Source organism: Aythya marila (genome assembly GCF_965140915.1).
Source record: "Aythya marila genome assembly, chromosome: 4".
NCBI classification, from domain to species: domain Eukaryota; kingdom Metazoa; phylum Chordata; class Aves; order Anseriformes; family Anatidae; genus Aythya; species Aythya marila.
In genome coordinates, this window is record NC_139045.1 from 68,129,069 (window position 1) to 68,149,716 (window position 20,648).

The 20,648-nt window shown below is 37.9% G+C and overlaps 1 protein-coding gene across 2 annotated transcripts in view; it reads left to right on the top strand.

Annotated features, from left to right (window-relative positions):
- ZFYVE28 (zinc finger FYVE-type containing 28) overlaps window positions 1-20,648 on the top strand; it is a 143,876-nt gene that overhangs the window by 103,057 nt on the left and 20,171 nt on the right. The window contains exons 8-9 of one of the 2 annotated variants that reach the window (XM_082759185.1): window positions 592-1,953; window positions 11,081-11,185. In XM_082759185.1, coding sequence (XP_082615311.1) covers window positions 592-1,953; window positions 11,081-11,185 — 1,467 coding nt within the window. The remainder of the gene's footprint in view (window positions 1-591; window positions 1,954-11,080; window positions 11,186-20,648) is intronic. The other variant, XM_082759186.1, reaches the window with a different exon arrangement.

Here is a 20,648-nt window from a genome sequence, read left to right on the forward strand (position 1 = left end):
CTAGTTCCCTAATCCCCAAGTTGTGTTGGAGGCGGAGGAGGGCCAAGTTGCACTGAATAGGCTTCCAAGACATCAGCACTGCATCAGTGATATTGATACTTCTAATGAGTTCTTTTTATCTGACAATGTAAGGGTGTGAAACTTCTACTGTGCTCTTTTGTAGAATAATTTTCAGGATCTTGTACCATGGATGGCAAATGTATTTTCTAACCAAAATCAAATCTGTGAATTAAAAAAATGACAAAGTATGTTCACTGTGAGTAACACTTCCACTCAAAATAAATAGGGAATGGGGAAGATCCATTTTACTTTATGGGTGTGTTTTGATTTATTTTGGGGCTTTACGGCAAATATATAAATAATTTGGTAGCCTGTATTTGCATGAGTGTTCTCGAATTCAAGCACCAGCAGTCCCAAGTGTTCTGAATGTGAATGCAAAATGCACCCTGAGATATGCAGCTGAAAGTACTCTGTGTTCCCACGTTCGCTCTCTGGATTTCTGTACTGACAGTAAAAGCTTTTTTAAAATGTGTAACGTCAGTGCCTCTTGTGATTGTGAATGTAATGTCACATGTTTTGCTTTACTTTTAGGGATCTACTTCAGACGTTAACTGAGGAGGAACTGCACACACTGGAGCGTAACCTCTGCATCTCTCAAGACGTGGATTTTCCTGTCAGAACAGATCCTGAAGTACCCTCTGTCATTACACCAGGCATAACTGCAACGTTGCCAGCCAAGGAGCTCTCAGCAAAAGCTGAGAACACAGAGGCTGAGCTGGCTTGTTCAATGCAGTATGACGAGCAGGAGCTGGAACAGCTGAATAGGATGGTACACAGAGTTGGAGATGAAATGTCTTCTCTGCTTTCCCCTCCGAGCATCTGTCAGTCCCCAGCTCACAGACCTAGTCTAAGAAATAGTTCTAGCACAGAAGCTTCACCAACGAGACACCATCTTGACAATTTAACTGATGAAGAGGACAGAGTGTTTTTTATGGATGACCTAGATGGAGCAGGAGAGGCTCTTGCTGGGTTGGATTCAGTAAGTGATACCTTTGCTTGGGTGAATAACCCTTGCCACAGTTCAAAACAGAACCTGCAATACAGAGATGCTCTGCTGTATGAGAATGGTCATCAGACAGAGGAAACCTTGCTTTTAAAAGATGCAGAAAGTGATGTAAGCAATAATAACAATATTGAAGACAGCAAACAGATGTCTGGCATCTCAGTTCAGAATTCCTGCAGCTGTTTGGAAGGTCCAGATTCGCAGTTATACCTCAACGGTTGGGATGCATATGCTGATGATGCAGAAATGGCAGAAGTGATAGCTCACAGAACAGGGGGAATGAAAATATCTGCTACTGTAATATTCAATCCTAAATCTCCCTCTAGCTCAGAATCCCCAGGAACACCCGAAGCAGCTATTAATTGTGTTCCTGGATCTGCTAATCCGTTAGCAAATGAGGAGGAGGATGAATCCCATAAACTCAGTATAGCTGCCACAAACTGTCTCATTAATTCCTGTGTGTGTTGTGGCAGCTGTGAAGACAGCAGGGAGGAGAATGTGGAAGGTTTAAAGACTAAACATTCTGCAGGAGGTGTTGTAAATGCTTCATACACGTTAGTGAAGTCTAAGGAAATGGACCATGTAGATAACTTGGACAATTCAGTCCCTGCACAGGAAACATTAAAACCTGAAACCTCTGCTTTGTTAGCAGAAAGAGACTTTGGCAGAGAAGAGCAAAATCTGCCGATCTCCTCTAAGTGCCTGGCACATTCCTCAGGTTCACAGGTAGGAGCAGAAAATGACTTGCAAGGAGAAGCAGAAAGCATCTCAAATCAGCAGAATAGGTGGGAGAAGAGAAAACAGCTCTGTGAGAAAAAAGTAGAGAGCACTGAAGATGCTAGTAGCGAAAGAACAGCCAAGGAAGATATAAAATCAAGATCTAGTTCAAGGTAAGAGCAACTTGACTTTTTGGTAGTAAGATTTGCATACAAATAAATTCTTTCCTAGTTCTTTCGTGGTCTGTGCACAATTAGTGTTGATTTTAAAGAAGATTATGTTGAAGGATTTAAGTAGTTTTTGAATATACAGTTTTAATGCAAGTAGTTTTTTGTTGGTCTTCATCAGCTTTTTTTTTCCTTCTGAAAACTGTATCATTGAAATTAAGTATCCCAATCTTATCAGTTTAATGTAACTAAGGGTGCATTGCCACTAAATCACCTGAGTGGCCATACTTGTGTTCTGCTGTTTCCCAGTACATGGGATTAAATTGTGATTGAACACGTTCCAACTCATATCTCTAGTTTCTTTTAAGAAAATAGAGCTTATCTGATCATGTTGCCTGTGGGCATGAGTGGATTTGTGAATAGGTATGTTGAAGGAGCCTAATAAAGTGCAGAAGCAGCTTTTAAACTTTATTAGACCATATCAACCAAAGCTGACAGAAGAGAGGTCACAGATTAATGTTAAAATCATTTGACATTAGTAACATAATTAACATTTAACAAAATTATTTTATTAAAATGAGGAACTATGTAACATCTGTTAAAGAAAATGCTACACTTCAAATCAACTTTGATTAGACACTGGGGTCCTGCTCTAGAACACCAGACTTTTTTTTAACAATTTTGTATTTTTATATTTATTTTGTTTTACTCTTTAGAGAATAACTTTTTCTTTTTTTTTAAAGGTGAGTAGTATCCTTGGTTTCCTTGAAGGATTAATACTGCAAAGCAGAGGGAAGAAATGAAATAAGTTACTATTATCTTCTCTATTTCTGTGATGATTTTCTTCCTTTGTACCTTACAGATTCAGTAGTACAGAGACTGTGTGTAGTGCAGGATTTGTCTTTTATATGTGCGTGGAGTTCAGGATAACGGAGTGGGGGTAGCTGGAACCATGAAGCATTACTGCAATGTAAAGGGTGCAGAAATAATCGTAATTGAATTACGAAATATTTCACTGCAGTGGAAATAGAATCAAGAGTTATTTGGGCCAGAGTTAATTCCTCTTACAGGTACAATATAACTTGTCATGCTTAAAACTCAACTTTTGAGAAACTACCTTTATCTTCCTCGTTATTCTGAATATTTGTGATCTTAGGCTTGCAACTATCTTCATATTCAAGGCCTCATAACAGAAATACTGAAACATCTTCATTTTAGGAAGTAATTCACAAACCCATTTGACATTTCATGCTTTTACAACACTTCAGATGGAATATTGCTTAAAAGTAATTATTGTAAATTACAATGGCCAGATAAATTATACATCTATTGCAAGACTCAATTCATTTAGCAGTTTTTTTCCTTGGGTGGGATATTTATAAGAGTAATTCTGCAAAATATAATAAAATTATATATCAGTGTTTTTTGTGTTTTTTTTTTTAGCCTTCCATGGTTTGTGTTTGTAACAATAGTCTCTTGTCCACATCCTTGTCTGGTCCATGCCATTTGTGACTTTTTAGATCTCAGTCACGCCTTCCCATCCTGGTCTTTCTTTGAGGCTGGATGTCACAGCCTACACGATCGTTCTTTGTGCTGAAGTTGTCCCATAACATTCATCATTCCTTCTGTCTTCCCCTAAACCTTCCTTATAGGGGTTAGGGAATGAGAACTGCACAAGGTATGGGCAGACCATGGATTTTCACAGTGCCAAGTTGTTTTCTGATGATTTTCCAGTGATTCCTAATATTTGGCTTCGGACTTCTTGGCCTGTTGCAGAGTGGTGAATTGATGGTTTTTTTATGTTGTCCGCCAAAGACCCAAAATTCTACTTGTGAGCTCAGATTGTTCTGTGTGAAGCTAAAATTGTTCTCCCTGTGTTTATCCATTGAATTCTGCCTGCCATTGTATTACCTGTTACCCAGTCTTTAAGATCCTGTGCAGTTCTTCACTCTGCCGTTGTTCTTACTATCCTGAATAATTTGGCACAGCTGGCAGCTTTTCAGACCTCGCTCTCCCCATCTGCAGACCATATCTGAAAACAAAAACCCATGGGGTCCTAAATGACCTCCTGTTGTTCTGGGAGGAAGTCTTTTAACAACAACTCCCTGCTTACGGTTGAGAATTTTCACCCGTTTTGGAGAATTTGGCTTCCCCACGGTGTGTTATCCATAATTTTCCTAAAAACCTTTGGTGTGAGGTATTTTGAGAGATTGTTGCTCCTTTATTTGGGAATGTTCTCATACTATATATACTCCTTCAGTATGTTCTGCAGGAGATGGAGATCCTGGGGATCTACTGAGGACTTCACATTAAACAATTGTGTGTGTGTTGCTCTTTAGTTTCCATACACAATATGTCTATATATAGGGCTGGCTCTTGCCTCTGAATCACCAGTCACATTATCGGTAAAAGAGAGGATTCAGTTACCAAACACAACTTTGTGGGCCTTTCCTTACTCATGCTGCCTGGGTGGTGACTAATCGCTGCCTTTCAATGGGATTCTTAAATTGGCAGATCATATTAGGCTTCTGTGACTGCTCCCTATTACATGCTTGTGAATGCCAACTTAACCATAGGGGAAATGTTGGAGACATAGATTATTCTCAGAATGATGGACCCATTAGCTAGAACAATAAGCAATCTAATATACATGGAGTAGCTGCAGGGTGTACTCATTCATCAAATTGATAAATGTATTTACTTTCTAGTTACTGGAACTCAGAAACTCGGAAAAGAAAATTTTCTTTCCCTTGTCTGAATCAGGCAGCTGTCAAATGTGTGTTATGACATCAACTGCTTCTTCTAGCAAATCCGTCCTTATACTGTGCAATATGACATTATTAGTATCGTTCCAATGGTCCTGTCGGGTTTATCGTAATTAATCCTTTAAGTCTGAACTACCTTTATTCCAGGTTTTTCGATCTTGCCTCAATGTTCAGTGGAGTTTAAAGTAAGGATTAAATTCTCTTCTGCATAAGATCTGTATAGCAACATCTTTACTAGTCTGGTTTTATGGCATAGCTGACATCGTTTCCTCTTTTTCCATTATTTGCTTGCAAGTATCTCAAAAAAAAAGCACAAGGGACACTGAGAGTCTTGGGCAGTGGGATTGATGATACGCAAATATGAGAGAAGCACTGGCAAAAATGTGGTCAGTATCTGATCTGATGCAAGCACAATGTTAGAAGGAAAGGCTGTGGTAGCAAAACAAACTGTTATGAAGAGGAAATAACGTAAGAAGAAAACCACAGAACAAAGTGGCATTTTGTATTTTCGGGTAAAAGGGCATACTTTAACATGAAAGAGAAGCTTTAGATCTTTATCTGTTCTTTCATTCTTTTTTTTTCCTACTGGAAGCAAGCTTTACAGATTTTTGAAATGCTCATTATTCTATCATAGCATTCTCCCTTGGTTTTCCAAGGGAAGAATATAGAAAGATTGACTATTGTGTTTATTTTAGTGTTTTGGAAGTACTTGGCTTTTTTTTTTTTTTTTTTTTTTTTTTTCCAGAATTGATTTGTCTTGTAAAATTTCAAATTCTTCTGCATGTTTAGGGAAGTTTAGCAGCTTCTTTCCTATTGCCATGCCATCCTAGTGTTTTCATGTTTTAGGTTTAAATAGTTGGGTCTGTTGCATGTTCATTTATCTACATACCGTCCTGTAACAGTTCTGATGTAAAAAGAAGGTTTTGAAATGCAGCTTCTCTTCTTTTCCCTGCAGGTCTATTATATCTAACTTAAACTATGCTTTTTTTTTCCCCCCATTTTCCTTGATGTTAATTTATTTGGTGAATGTACACTGAATGAAGCCTTTTACTGTGCACTTGAGACTTGGCAAAAGGAGCTGAGGTTGGTGGTGAGGAGAACTTCCTATCTTCGTGTTTTCTGCAAGCTCAAAGTGTGTCTGTTGGCTGTTAGATACTGGCACTGTTCACATTTATTTGTGGAGGCTTAAAAAATAGAATATTTTGCCATATGCTTTTGCAGGGTAAGGAGGAGGAATGAGGCATCCTCAGAAGAGCATGCTTTCCTGTTTACTGCTCTGTATTGCAAGTCTACAATAAGATGAATAATTTAATTCCTGCTTGGTATTCATGGTGTCCCGTTTCTTAGGTTTGCACCTCTGTACTCTAAAGAATGCCAAACTATAATATATTTAAAACTTTATTTCCTCAGCATGCATGTTAGAATGACTGGGAAAAAAAACAAAGGAAAAAAAAAGATAAACACCTGTTTTTATACAGTTGGTTTCTAATTTTGATTTTTCTGCCTGTGTTTTATCTCTCCTTAGCAACATGTGACATGCTTATATTTTCATTAGAGCAACATTAAGGCACTGTAGTCATTCCACTATGATAAATGCATGGAAAACAAGTATTTGGATTTTGGGGTTGGCTAGCATTCACGTAGTAATAATAACGAAATCCTTTCTAGCTTTTCTATTAGTTTATAGCATTTGTGCTCCTCTATCAAAACAAGTTTAACTGATGCAATCCATATTAAGTTGATTAAATGCATTAAATTCATGTTTTTCCTACAGTATTCCTATGTTTTCCCAATAATATTCCTATCACAGGAAGACTTGAGAAGATTGTGCCCGTCCTCACATGACAAAGATGCCTCTTCCATAAAAATGAACGTACAGCTGTGCATGTTCACAAAACCAAACCGCATCTGCGTAGCCATCCCATATTGATTAGTCTTTTAACTAGCTATTCAGGAGCAAGAAAATTTCTCATCAGCAAGAAGGAAAGAGTAGTTGATTGGGAAAAACATAGGAGCTTTTCAATTGCAAAACTTTGCTTAAGCAATCTTTTATCTGGCTTCTGATTGAAATTCCTCTCTTCCCCTTCTGGCATTCTGTTTCTTTACTATGTAACCTTTTATATATGCAACTGAACAAACTCAGATTTAGTACAAATACCAGTCTCAAATTAAAAATGACAGTGTTTTTGACCTTGTCCATTGAACACCGATTCTGTGTGGTATCTGATCATGTGGCTGCTGTTTTGAAGCCTTGGCGTGCAAATAAAAGCTGTCAGTGTTTTAGAGCAGGTTCCATCTCCCTAGGACATAAATCGAATGCAGCAACAGGGAAGTGCATTAATTCTCAACATACATATTCCTGAAATTCATTTATGTGTATAGCAAGTACAACAAGCTTTTAAAAGGGACTTTTGGAGTGGATTTGGTATCACTGACGCATCAGGCTTCAGTTAGCTCTCATGTAGCAGGAGAAAAACCAAGAAGAGAAGGTCTGTGCTAATTAACTGATGTAATGTGGAATGTAATTGGAACTCAAGTAATAAAATGCATGAAGAAACCGTTCTGTAAAACAATGAGAGGTTTAATTGAACTTTTTAAGAGGCTGGAGACACATTTCGGCAGAAAAGAGTACACAAAGCAGGAAAAAATGGCTTTAAATATTTATTTACTTATTTATTTAACTTATCTTCAAATAAGTGGTTCTCTTGTCCAGTTGGCCAGTATTCCATGACAAGAGGCGGTCACATCACCTCATGTCACCTTGCTCTGTTGCTTCAAATCTTTATTCTGTATTTTTATCAGAAGTGCTGAAGAGTTTCATTTTGGTCAGCCTAGATGGAGGTTTGATTCCAAGCTGGAATGTCATTTTAAAATTAGCACAGCAGGCATTTAAGACCTCACAAATGAAACAAATGAAACTTTTACCACTTACACAATTTAAACAGTCCAATGAATCCTGTGAGCGTGGAGGCCCAGTCCAACCTGGCATGAATTTCAAGTGAGTACAAGATGCCATGAAGTTCATGTTGCACGTGGGCTGGTGTGGAAGAAAGGCTTGGCTGCCCTCTCGGAGCCGCTGCCTGCTGCAGGACGTGTCTGCGTGCACATACGTTCCCTTCTTGTAATTGTGCTACCAAAGAACACGTGCCTAGCTAGTACTGGCTGGTGACAGCCACCATGAGCTGGGAAAAGCAGGTCAATTCACCTCAGGATCCACCAGCATCAGTCAGACACTAATGAGAAGAAAACTGTATAAAGAGGTATCCTGAATCTGTGCATACTGAGGGAAGATGTAGTGAGTGAGTGTGTCAGGAATCTTTGTGTGTGTCTTTTTTTTTTTTTTTTTTTTTTTTTTTTTAATACTTCACTGTAACACTGAGAAGGTGTAGAACAGACTTCTCATTATTGGATTTCATTTCTTGGTACTGAATAAACACAGAATTTCTTGCTCTGTAGCATTCTAGTCTGAATATAAACCAGAAATAAATACTATAAATAATAAATATTTCTGGTAGAAAAATTCAATCTGTATTGGTACAAACAAGTGAGAAAAATATTTACAGATTGTAATTGTCCAAATGATGCGTCCTTTTGTACAACAAACTAACCTCTGTAAAGCAGGGTTTGTGTAAAGCATCTGCAAACAGTTTACATTGCCAAATGATTTCTGACCAGCTGGGATTTTAGTGCTGAAACCACTGGATGGCTTGGCACGGCCAGGCTCATACACCGAGTAAAAGATGAATAGAAAATGAAGGCTCTATGAAGCAGTTGACAATGGTAATCAGCTTTAAGATAAGGCTTAAAAGTAGATAAGATAGTGAACCTGAAAAGAAAAATGCTAGCTGTTATTTCTGGTGACTAGGTAGAGGTGAGGGGATTTAAATGAGGGGAAAAAGGTGTGGAGAAGGGGTGTGAGAGGCTTACAGGCTTGTATGCTGGCCTGAGAATATCCATGAAGATGAAAATACGTTATCAAAAACCTCAGTATTACCTTTAAAGTGGTGTTATGCCATTCAGCTCTGAGGTTACTCATCACATTTCCTTACTGTCTAGTTCCAGCTCTCTTCTTCGTTTTGCCTTCTGGCTTGGACATCCAATCCAAAATGTTAGCTCAGGATTTAAGGTGATTTTGTGCTTGGGACAATGTTGCTAAATATTATCAGCTCTTAACAGAGGGATGATGCTTAGGATGGTGATGATTTGTTTTATTTGTTTTAGCTCATAAAAATGCATTGAATTCTTTATACGTAGGAAGAGTGTTAGCCCTTTTGGTTTTGAGTAAGAGCTATGAAAAATTCAAATTCTAAAAAAATAACAAACACAAAACAAGTCACAACTCAACCTATGAAATGAAATTGAATTTAGGTTCTTAGTCTCACAATTTTGTTGTGTACTGTTGATAACAGATATTTTGTCTGGATTTTAAATATATCAGGCAGAGCTTACCAAAAAGCACTAAAGGAGAGCAAACCTTACATCTCTCGGAAGTGTTACTACCCAAATCAGCTGGCAGGATTGTTAGACTGGAAAAAAATGGAAATGATGGGGAGGTGAGAGAGAATGAAAGAAGAAGCTGAGTATGCTAGTTGTTCTTGTTTCCTGGATCTTGCTATTCAAAGATTATTTTATTCTGAACAATACATTTCATCTTTGCAAGACAGCTTCTCCTGCTCAATCATGCTGTGAAATCGCATTTTAATGGTGTTTTTTTACATCATTTAGCTGCCATAAAACAGATAGCAAAAATACATTCTAGTAGCATGACTGTGTTGTAAGATTGGATGGGTAAAGGTGATGAGGTATTAAAAGGGTAAGCCTTTGGTTAAATGCACCTATCTCTTCATAATGAGCAGAATTAGCAAAGGAAATTATGTAAAATGAATGAAAGTTAAATAGATTTTTGTTCAAGTCTGATAAATTATTTTCCAATTGCGACGGCTTTCCTTTCAACTAAAGCATGGTACACTAGGGATTTATTTTCAAATTGGCAGTCAGAAATGAAGAACATGAAGGTGTACATATTCCAAGCGATTAGTGGGAGGTATGCAAACAAATCCTATTATTTCTTAGTGGGATTAGAGTGCATACCTTCCATACACTGCTTTGAAGAATTCCCCTTAAGCGTTCTTCCAGACTTTTAACTGCAAAAGCAGCTAGAATAGTAAATTTGGTAGAAGAAAAGAATTTAGAACATAGCTGGTCTGAGCAAGTACCCCACATACTCCCACAATTCAGTTAAGCCTAAGAAATCTGTTGGTTGCCGTGGATGAGTAAGGTAAAAGAATCCTGATCTATACAATTATATTTCTTTTAATAAAGATATTTCTTATACTTCTCTCTGCCAAAGATTTGGCCAAAGATTTCTTTTGACTGAACATTTCAGTTCAGCTGGCTTGAGTGATTCTCCTGCACCGCCTAGAGCTAATACAGCTTTGATATATTTGATTACATATTTTATCTAGTATAATTTAATTTTCTTCAGCTTGTGCAGTTTCCAGTGGCTGAGCAGTAAATTGTTACTGAAACAAAAATTGGTCTTTCCAAGAGAGTTCTGTCATGCTTATGAAACTTTTAACCTTCTAATCCTAGCTTATACGGATAATATGATGTAAGATCCAAAGTGATGTACTGTTTAAAAGCTTTTCCTTAGTCCAGGGATGTCAGAGACAAGTTGTGTACCATTAACTTAAATTTTTCATCATCTTTGATTTAGTAACTAGGGGATTTCCTCTCATGAAGTGTTCATGGTTTGTCATGGGACCACTACCTTGTGCTCATACAGTTTAAAGCACAAGCTTGGGGTACATGTATAGCAGCTGTAGGGACCGAGCGAATTAGGGGTGGGTATATTATCCTCATCTCCTTACTGAAGAGTCAGCTTTCTGCTTTTTCTCTTGGACTTTTTCCTTCCCATTCTCATTCTGTGGAAATTTAGATAAATTAGTTGTGGTATTTCAGAAGCTCTTGAAGCTTATTTGTGTCTTGCTTGAAACCCACTGTGACTTTATCAACTTCCAATGATGTTATGCCTTTGTTACAACATTAAAACAGCATGGGCACATTCTTCTGTCTATGCCTTATGAAAATGGAAGATCCTTGCTTCTTTCCTGAGTGATGTAACTGCATGTCATAGATTAAATTGAGGATTTGTATAAGAAGTGTGTCCGCCAACTTTGCCAAATCGCCTGACCCTTTGGGAAGCAAACAAAATAGATGTGTATCACTTCCTTTCTTATTGCTATTTTTTCAAATAAAATTGTCAGTTTACTCCGATTTCTGTATGATCAGTGACAACCCATGCTTTATCACTCTGTTTTTTGCCTTTGTTCTCTTCAGCAGTTCATTTTGTTTCCATGTTTTTTCAGTTCTCAGGATGGCTTACGTGATTCCCCCCTCAGCTCCATCTCCAGCAGTGACTATGAGAGTGTTTCTGTCACTACATGTAGTCTCTCCAGCATATACGCTCTGAGGTAATAACATCGCTTCACAGTCAGATTTGACTAATTGTGTTGGGTTACGGTTGGTTAAAAAATTTCATTGAATTAACAATCAAGTGACAGCAACACTTCTGATTATTCTTCCTTGCGAACAACAGGTGCTGCTTTTTTTTCTTGCCTTTTTTTTTTTTTTTTTTTCCTCAGCAGTTGTCTTCAGTGCTGCGGTGGAGAGGCAACTATTTACAGGAAAGTTTCAATGCATGTAGTGCTGAACTGTATGGTATGCTGGTGATCTCCCTTTTATTTGTCCATATAGCATTTTTTAAGAGACATTTCAGAATTCAGCTTGAAAATTACTGAATGTTTGTCTTAGCTAGGTTTTGCCTTTCTAGAAAGCATGTTTTTTCCAATTCATTTTGTGTAGTTAAAATGAGGACAGCATGCCGCTTAATAATTTACCTCCCAAAGGTGTTTTTTTTTGGCTAAAGTTGTTAAGAATACTGGTTTATATTCTCATCTGAGCCTGCATGTGAAGGCTTTAACTTTGTTTTGTGCAGAGCTCCTACTGTGAATAATAGAGGAATAAAGGTATGGGAAAAATATATCTTACTAAAACAGAAATCTGAGTTCTTTGGCTTTTTTCAAGGGATGCATAACATACATGTATGTCATCTGTTGCATACGTTCTATGCAATAATGTTATTACTCTGGTACAGGTAGAGAGATACCACAGTATCAGTCAAGGTACATCTCCCATTGCTTCTTGCCCTGCCTTTTTCATCCATACATCTCTATCCAGCAATTTTCATTTTAACTCCATGAATACCAAATTTTGTCTAGGTTGAGGGAAAGAAAGAGGGTAAAAGGCCTTTTCCTATAGTGGTAAAGGAAATAAGACAAAGTGTTTTTTAGGATGTGTCCACAATCAGGCTCTTTTTTTTTTTTTTTTTTTAAGAATTCCATATTTTAAAAAGGCAAATAAAGAAAGGAAGATGCAACTAGAACTGGTTTTCATGTTTTTAATTTTGAAATACACTTTTAACTATGCTTCAAACAAAACTCAATTTACCACCATGCAGTTGCCCTCTGTTAAATATTTTAACATGTAAGAGACTGTCCCACACAGAGCCGTCTGAATGGACAACAGAAGTAACTTCTGTTATTCTTTAGGCATAACTGAAGCAGAATAAGTAAGTTTTCATTAGGTGTGCCACCTTTTTTCAAGACCTTAATGTATTGCCTTCATATATCAGTATTGTGCTTGTCACTGTATTTAAATATCTTGACGCTTAGGTAATTAGATCTGTCTATTCCCTTTTTTCAAATTTTATATTTCTGAGGCTTGGTTTATAAGGCATTTTTTTTAGGCTGTTGTCCACTGAATTATAGCATTCTATCATCCCTGGGTGTCATCCAGGAATTCAAGTTACCTATTTTTCTGTATCTCATCCACGTTGCTAGAGATCTAGCTATTATAGTTGATGGTCCAATAAAATAGTAATTGCCTGCTTGACTATACTGGTATAAATTTCCCCTTTTGAAATACTTACACAGCTTAGTTTGAAAACAGAAAAAAAGCTCAGAAGTCTGACTGCTTCAGAGAAGCACGTTCCTAGATCTGTGTGCATAGAAAAGGAATATTCAACACATCTACTTGTATTATATTGTTACATCATTTGTCTACTGCAACAAGAATGTTCTGTGCAAAGACCATCTCTACAGAATGTTATTTTCTGAAGTACGTAAGTTCTTCCTGATGTCATGTGCATAGCCAAAATAATATTTAAAGTATTTTTTTCCCACTGAGATATGCCATTTTTCTGTCTTTAATTCCTTGCAGTTTTCACTTGTACTCGTAACAGGAATTGAAATGTTACACTTTCAATTTTATCTGAAAATTAATTAGCTAAACGCAGAATTCATAAAATGCATTTATTTGGCCTTTCCTATAAATCGTAAACAATTCCTCTATGCTATTACAATAGCTATAGGTTAAAGTGGGTAAGCAATGCTGAGGCTGAAAGCCTTGTTGTCAGATGGCAGTGTCTTTTGGAAGTAGCTGACTGCCTTCAACAGTTTGGCTCCAGTAGCAAAAACAGCTTAGCGTATAGAGTTCAATGAACTACCAGTATATTAAACAGCGTAGATGTAATGGATTTGAAACAATGAAGTATAGTATATATGGAATTACGAATATCTATATATTTATTGTTTTCCAAATTGAGAACCACGGAGAAAATTTTATTTTCAACTGGGAAGAAAAAGCTGGTGAAGACCATGGGATCCAATTGGGATCCTGTAAAGGAGGCTCATACAAATCAGCATATGATTCACTTTCCCATGTGATAGACTTTCCCATCCTCAACCAGTGGTGTATAATTTTTTTGAGCTACATTCATCCCACCTAACTTTAGGCACCAAGGTGATGCAACTAAATTAGGAGTTTTGTTTCTCAAGTTTCCATGTTCAGTCAATGGAGAAAAGCAGAATCCTCAGATAAGTGTGTATTCTCTTGAAATGCATCTGGGCCAAAGATTTTCAGGCTTATATCAGAACTATGATTGTATGCTTTGATTACTGACTGTGCTGATGCAGTAATATGAAAAAAAAATATTTGCTTGAAGGTTTCTAGAGCACAAATTGAAGGAAAACCAAACCAAACCAAATCAAAAAAACCCTTATCTATATATATGCAGAGAGAGGGTCACAGAAGGTTCCTGAAATGGTTTTGCTAGTGAAAGTTTGATTTCACTGGAGGCAGATCTTTGTGGAAGGTTCCTTCTTCTAGCCTCAGAGATCTGATGGTGAAGAAGTTAAACTTTCAGCCCAGTTCAAAAAAAGATTTTTTGCAAAATGTTCATTAAGCAGTATCCAGACTTCAGGTGCCTATGTCAGTAGTCAACTTTCTCAGTGAGGAGTAAATATATTCCTTGTATTTCAGAAGGTTTCAGAGAAACTGTGGTTTTTATGCAGACTTGCATGAGTTTGCATAATTCCTGTGCTCCATCAATGTGGATGTGGACTAATGCTGCTGACTTAATTGAAAATGAGATGTTTGTAGCTACAGCAGGGAAGTGGCAATTGGTCTATTGTTTATATTAGCTCCAGGAAACAATGCATCCAGTTTTTTCCTTTTTTACTGGTATCTATTTCATAAATGTGATTTTTAGAATATTTTTTAATGTAACTATAGCTTATTGGATTGTAAGTAGGCAGCTAATAAAGTACAATGCTGGAAGCTTATCCATTTCGTTGTCAGAAGCACTAAAGTCAGTGGCTTTTAAAAATAAACTGTTTGCAGAAATTTGTTTGTCTGTAAGCTTTCAACATGCATTAAAATTATCGGGCAAGATGCTGAGGGAGCCATTAATTTGAGTGGAAACCGAAGCGAAGGCTATTCATATGCTAACTGAATGAGATGGCTTGATAAGCTTAAAGCCAAGAATGAACTCAAGTTCTTTGAACGAGTGGAGGAAGAAAATGGCCACAAAAACATTGTTTTGGGAATGGTGAGGGAAAAAAGTGAGATGGAAGCAAAACAAGGTAGGGACTACTAGTTGATTTTGAGCCTTGTTGGAATTTTTGTCAAAGACAATGCAAGGGAAGAAGAAATAGCAACAAGCAATTTGCCTGCCTGAAGAATGTGGAAAAGCCCATTTCTTAATTTTAAGGTTATGACACAGTAAATGACAACTTGAAACAGTAACTTTAGAAAGTAACCTTAATGGTACAACGGATGTCTTCACTGGTCAGCAGTCCCTTTTTTTGAGTTTATCTTTGTGGCTTAAATATCAGTGTTTTGTAATATTATTTGTATAATTTTTGGCATTTACAAAAAATGGTAGTGAATTTTTAGCCTGTGTTATTTACATTCTGGAAAGGGAGGTGTCTGAAGTGCAATATGTGACTGAAGCCAAAGCGGCCAGAAATTAGCGCGGGATGTTTATGGGGCTCTTGGTTAGAATGTCTCGATCCGCCTGTGTGTGGGCTGAGCCCAAGCTCGCTGGATGTCCTTGAAGGATATCTCTGACTGTATGGCATATGCCGAGTATGGCCCTGTTAGAACAAACACACACGTGTGAAACCAAGCGGGGAAGGTTATCTTGGTATGTAAGTGAGAAGGATGAAATTTTGATTACTGCTTCAGAACTAGAGGGGGTTTTGCCAAAGCCTGTTGGAAGTTGCCTTGCCTGTCAGGTCCTGTGGATGGGTGGTGCCTTACAAACCCAGGTGCTTCACTGGGCTTTCCATCAGCAGAAGTCAGACCTCGGAGAGGATGCTAAAAGTCAAGGTAACTTAGTTGTTCAGCAGGACTTTAATTAAACTAGGAGAATTCACTTCCTTCGTCTCATGGTCCAGACTTATTCATTGATCTGTCCTATAAAACTACAGTGCAGATTACTTGCCCACAAATTTTAACAGACATCACACCTGCTCCTGGGGATCCAGAAGCTGGTAGTGAGGGGCACAAGAGATGTGCTAGCCATCTATTTCAATTCATGAGTCTCAGTCAACCTGATCAGCTCTTTCCCCAAATCATCCCTCTTGCAGTTTCATCATCACATTTGTTTAACCTATAAAAAATAACAGATTAATTCAGCATTAATATTTGGTGCTGTCATTTTTTGATTTGATCAATGCATTGCTGTAGATTTTCCTTCCCCCTTTTTCCATAAAGCTCCACTTTATGGCGAGGCTGTTTGTAACTGGAAAAAGGCTGGTGATAATTGCCCTACATGGCCTGTACAGGAGTCACAGAAATAAAGAGCTCAGCGGGAAGAACTGTAGGATGAGACTGGGTTTTTATACCTTGAGAAAATTCGGATGACTCCTGAAACAGGTGCCATTCCTTCCCTAATGGTTTTCAACCCCAAATTGGCTCTGTATGTTGTAGGCATTGCGAGTCTGTGCTGTTTTGGACAGCTCTGCCACTCAAGCAGTGTGAGGACAATTAATATGCATATTAATATAATCATAAACAGGCTGCTGTGTGGACTCTTCTTGCTTTGCAGCTAAATCCCTTGCCCCACCAAGCAGCTGAGCAGCAGCGACAAAACAAAACAGTCATTACTGATGAGGTCTGTCAGCTTTTGCTTATGATTTTAGTCAGCGAGACATATGTGACTGCAGCAGATGTCTCCGGTTTCTCACCGCCAGGATCCTTCTTGATGTGTTCCGTGCCATCTTGTTCTTCGCTCTGCAAGACAAAAATGAAATCTCTGAGTGGTGCAGCATTTTCAAAGCTTAGTGTTCCCTTTTATAGGAAATTCCACAAGGTATTTCGAGGTAGATTATATGCATATCTTGGTCGTGAGTAACAAGTCGCTGATGCAGATTTCATTTTCTCGAGGAATAACCCAGGCATCTTGTGTGAACTACCTGTTAACAAGAGCTTTTACAGCGGGAGGGTGAAAATTCAATTGAGTTGTTTTGGGTTTTTTTGGTCTTTCCTATTAAAATGGTAAAGCTAATGTTTTAGAGATGTTAAAATGCCCAATATGGTCAAAGTAAATTAAATATAAAATCTGTTACTTTCTGTGTAAACGAAGTGAAATAGGGCAATATTTTAAGCTGCCTAGCATCAGTGGCAGAGGCAAGCAGTCTGTTCTAGCAAAATTGCTGGACACCCCAGAATTTGCCATTGTGTGGCTGTAATCCAGGTGGCGTATTTGGCTGGAGACTGACACAAAGCAATCCTAATGGGTTAGTATTTGTGTTTCTACAGAGCTCGCTTGTAATTTTCATTTTTAGTAATTTGGCCACATTTAACTTATGTTCATTTTAATGATGTGTAAAATCTGTTGTTGAATATCACTTGGTGTTCCCTGTGCTGCTGATAGAACAAGAGTTATTGGCTCTCAGAAATTAGCTTTTATTTGACAGATCTTTTTTTCTTTTTAAAACTCCCTGACTTAAATAACACGCTTGGGAGTTGTGAGATTATGTGTAATTAATTAAAATCACTATAGTAACTGCAGGTTTGCAGGTTTTTTGGCAATGCCTAAAACCAAGGTATGTTGTAAAACCACAATTTATATTGCAAGCAAAAACAGAGGCTTTCCTCATACAGCAGCATTGAAGTTGAAAAATTAAGAGAAAGCTTTCTTTTCGAATTCAAATTTTAAGGCTCCACCTAATACTTTAATTAGCTTTCCTCAGCTTTGACTCCCACGGCTGGATACAGAATTCCTGTGGGATTCTCCTAGACCCTAGGATGCTTTAATGCTTCAGCTGGTTGTTTTATATTATGTTTTGAGGGAACCAATGGAGGCGATATGAAAACCTTGTGCTAATAAGCTTCCCTATCCCTCAGAGTTCCTCGTGCTGGAAGATGTTTTTCGGTGCCTCTTCTTCATCTCTGTGTCAGCCACACACAGCAGTTGCAACGCAGGAAAGCGTCTACTGGAGCTGGATGCTAAATTAATTCACTTTTTATTAAGCCATACAGTATAGTTGCTTGCATATCACAGGGGATGTTGCAGAAGAGCTGTATGAAATGCCTTTCACTGCCCTTGGAAGTATTTGTATCCAGCATCAGCTATCCAGGTTCGGTATATCCTGTGTCAAGTTCTGGGTCTGATGCATTTCTATTATGTTAGATACCAGAGCTGGTGTTACATATCATTTCTACATAAGTGCTTAACCGTTTCTGGTTTTCAATTTCAGTTTTTACAGTCTAGGATTATTTTTAAAGTTTAATTATTTCTGTGCTTTAATCTCATACTGTTTGTTCTTTTGCAATGTGAGTGAACGCTTCAAAGCTTTAAATGCATGTTTGATTACAGGGAAGTGTTAGAAAAAACATCATGGTGGAACTGGGAAAACTCCTAGTAGATTCTAAACAATTCTAAATTCTTGCATTTTCAGTTGTAGTTTTTCTTGAATTTTACAATGTCTTATCTTGCAGGTCTTATCCTTTTTTGGTGTAAGTTTTTAAGGATAACAGTAAAAAACGGTACCTTGCAAGTACCTGATATTAAATTTGATGGTAAGAAGGCAGCCTTGTTGGTTACTCATGCTCTAAGCTATTTGTTCATACATACTCACTTTTATATACATTTTATTCATGTTGAACAAAAAATGTTCTTTGAGAGAGAGTGTTGTCAAGGACAGTACTTTCTGGGCTCTCAATGTTGTTCCTGTTAATCCCCATTTAGAATACAGTATCATTGCATTTTTCTGAAAACCTGGGCCAGAATGGCATTGTTTGATTAAGCCAGTTGTCTAGCTAGAGTTTCTTATGGTTTCTTATCTACTTCACAACATGGTGCTTCAGCAGTTGTGTTTTTTCAGATGTCCAGCATGGTAGCTACAACAGGAATGCCCTGCAGTTTCAGGAACTGAGGAATGGTTCAAGATATTTCTCCAGTGGAGTGGGCAGCTACAGAAGCTGCCAGAGTGTGGGGCAGAGGTTGTTCTTGTTGACTTCAAACTCAGCATGCTGAGGAGGGAATGCTGAGGGATTTTTCCTGGTTGAAGGACCCATGGTTCATCCCACTTGGCAATTTATTTATTTTAGTCCGCCCACTTCAGCTGAAGGAAAAAACACTTGGAAGGGGCTTCTACAAATCTTACAGTGATGAAAAGATAATTCCCCTACAGTGGAGTTCAGAAGGCTGACAGCAGATGGGGCACGTGTCCTAGATGTGTGGGGCTGGGCACGGATGGTACAGGCGATAAGGCTGTAGTGCAGTCTGCTTCTTCTGGTGGTGCCTAGCTAAGTTGTTCCTGCTAGAGGGGTTGGCATGCAGTTCTATTATTTGTTTCTCATGACAATAAAGTTTTGAAGCCTTTGGAACATTTAAAGGGCTTTCTTTTATCCTCTTTAGTCTTTTTTTTTCTTAAAATAGAGAGAAAATACATAAGCGATTGCACACAAAAAGCCTCTTGACTTAATAAAACGGTAAGGTTAGGAAGTCAAGAAAAAAGTTTTGAATTGAAGCTTTTTTAGTCTGCTTTAAATGTAGCTTCTGGGATCATTTATTAAAATATAGTCCTTTGCTAAACAACCGTATGCTATTACCCAAATAATAAGACAAGTTCTGGATTTGGTTTAAATGACTCTAAAATTGGATGTGTAGCCCACCCTCTACACTTAAAATAATTGTAAGAAGCCATTAATCTCATTATAGTTTTCCTCCAAACCATATTAGAACTAGTACTTATTAGAAACAAAAAGGTTTTAACCTGCTGTTTATTGTATTTTTTGTGAGATAACCAAAAAAAGAAATGCCAGAAGTACTGCAAACAGCAGGATAGGAACTAGTAATTTTTTTTTGTACTTACATGGAGTCATACTTCTCTTATTCAAACCCCTATCATTTCCCTCTTGTCATTCCTCATATATTCAACCTTTGCCTTTCCCCAACCATTGTCTGATCCTTTAGATGGCCTTTGGAGCAGTTCTTTTCTGCAGAATGGAACCGGGAGCTGACTGCAGCCTTGAGGCACTTGTAATAGCTTAGGAGAGACCTGACTGACAGCTCGGTGGTGGGGTTTCCAGTTACAGCCCACGCAAGTATCAGTGGGATGAATGCACCAGTTACCGAAGTAGGTCTAGAAACCCTCTTCAGACAATTACAAAAAAAAAAAAGTTTTTTTACTTAAAGTATCAGAGAATTCACATGGGAGAAAAAAAGCTTAAATATCATAGATTGGATAAGGCGTGTATGATATTGCTTGTAGAACAAAAGAGGGGCGTTGTGCTAAATTCTGCATGAACCAAATCGAAAGCCAGAGAGCTCATGGTAATAGTTTTGAGGAAATAGCATAAAAGTGTTTAAGAACAGAGTATTTAAAACATGCATATAGGGAAATTCAAGCACACAATATAGCTCTGCATTCGTAAGATATTGAAAAAGTGTGGCATTTTGAGCAGTGCACATGAGAGATTTGTTTAGGCCGAGTAGTGCAAGTGGATTGCTGTCATTTGAGTCAAAGGAACCGCACTGTTTTATTCTTTGGGGGCAGTCTCTCATCAATTTGTTTAATGAACTGTGATCATTACTCCAGAATTGACCATTGTCCCTTTGTAGAAGCTTTCAGCATGGTTATAGTCATGATGTCCTTTTATGTAAATAGGAACATGTGAAATTGTGTTTGTGGTGTGTATGAAAACCTGTGGCAGTGTTCACGCTTCCTTACTGTAGGAGGAATCCTACCTGAGGGATTTTGCCTCAAAATGTGCTACTCTGACTTTGCAAAGTGCCTAAACCTCTGCATCAGAATAGGACTATTTAATGCAGATATTTTGAATTCACTATAAAGTGGATTCACAAGCTTTGAATTCACAGTATAAGAGGCAAGTATGCTCTTCAAGTTTCTCTACACGTATATTGCATGCTACTTCTGCCTGTGCCTCTGCAGTTTGATGGAGGCTTCCAGGGCAAGTGACTAGGAGTAGCTGATGGCATGGGTATTGTGTAACAGAAATGGAGTAAGGAGAGTCTCTGAAATGTGTGTTAGCACTTTTCGAGTAAACATCTGTAATGTTGCT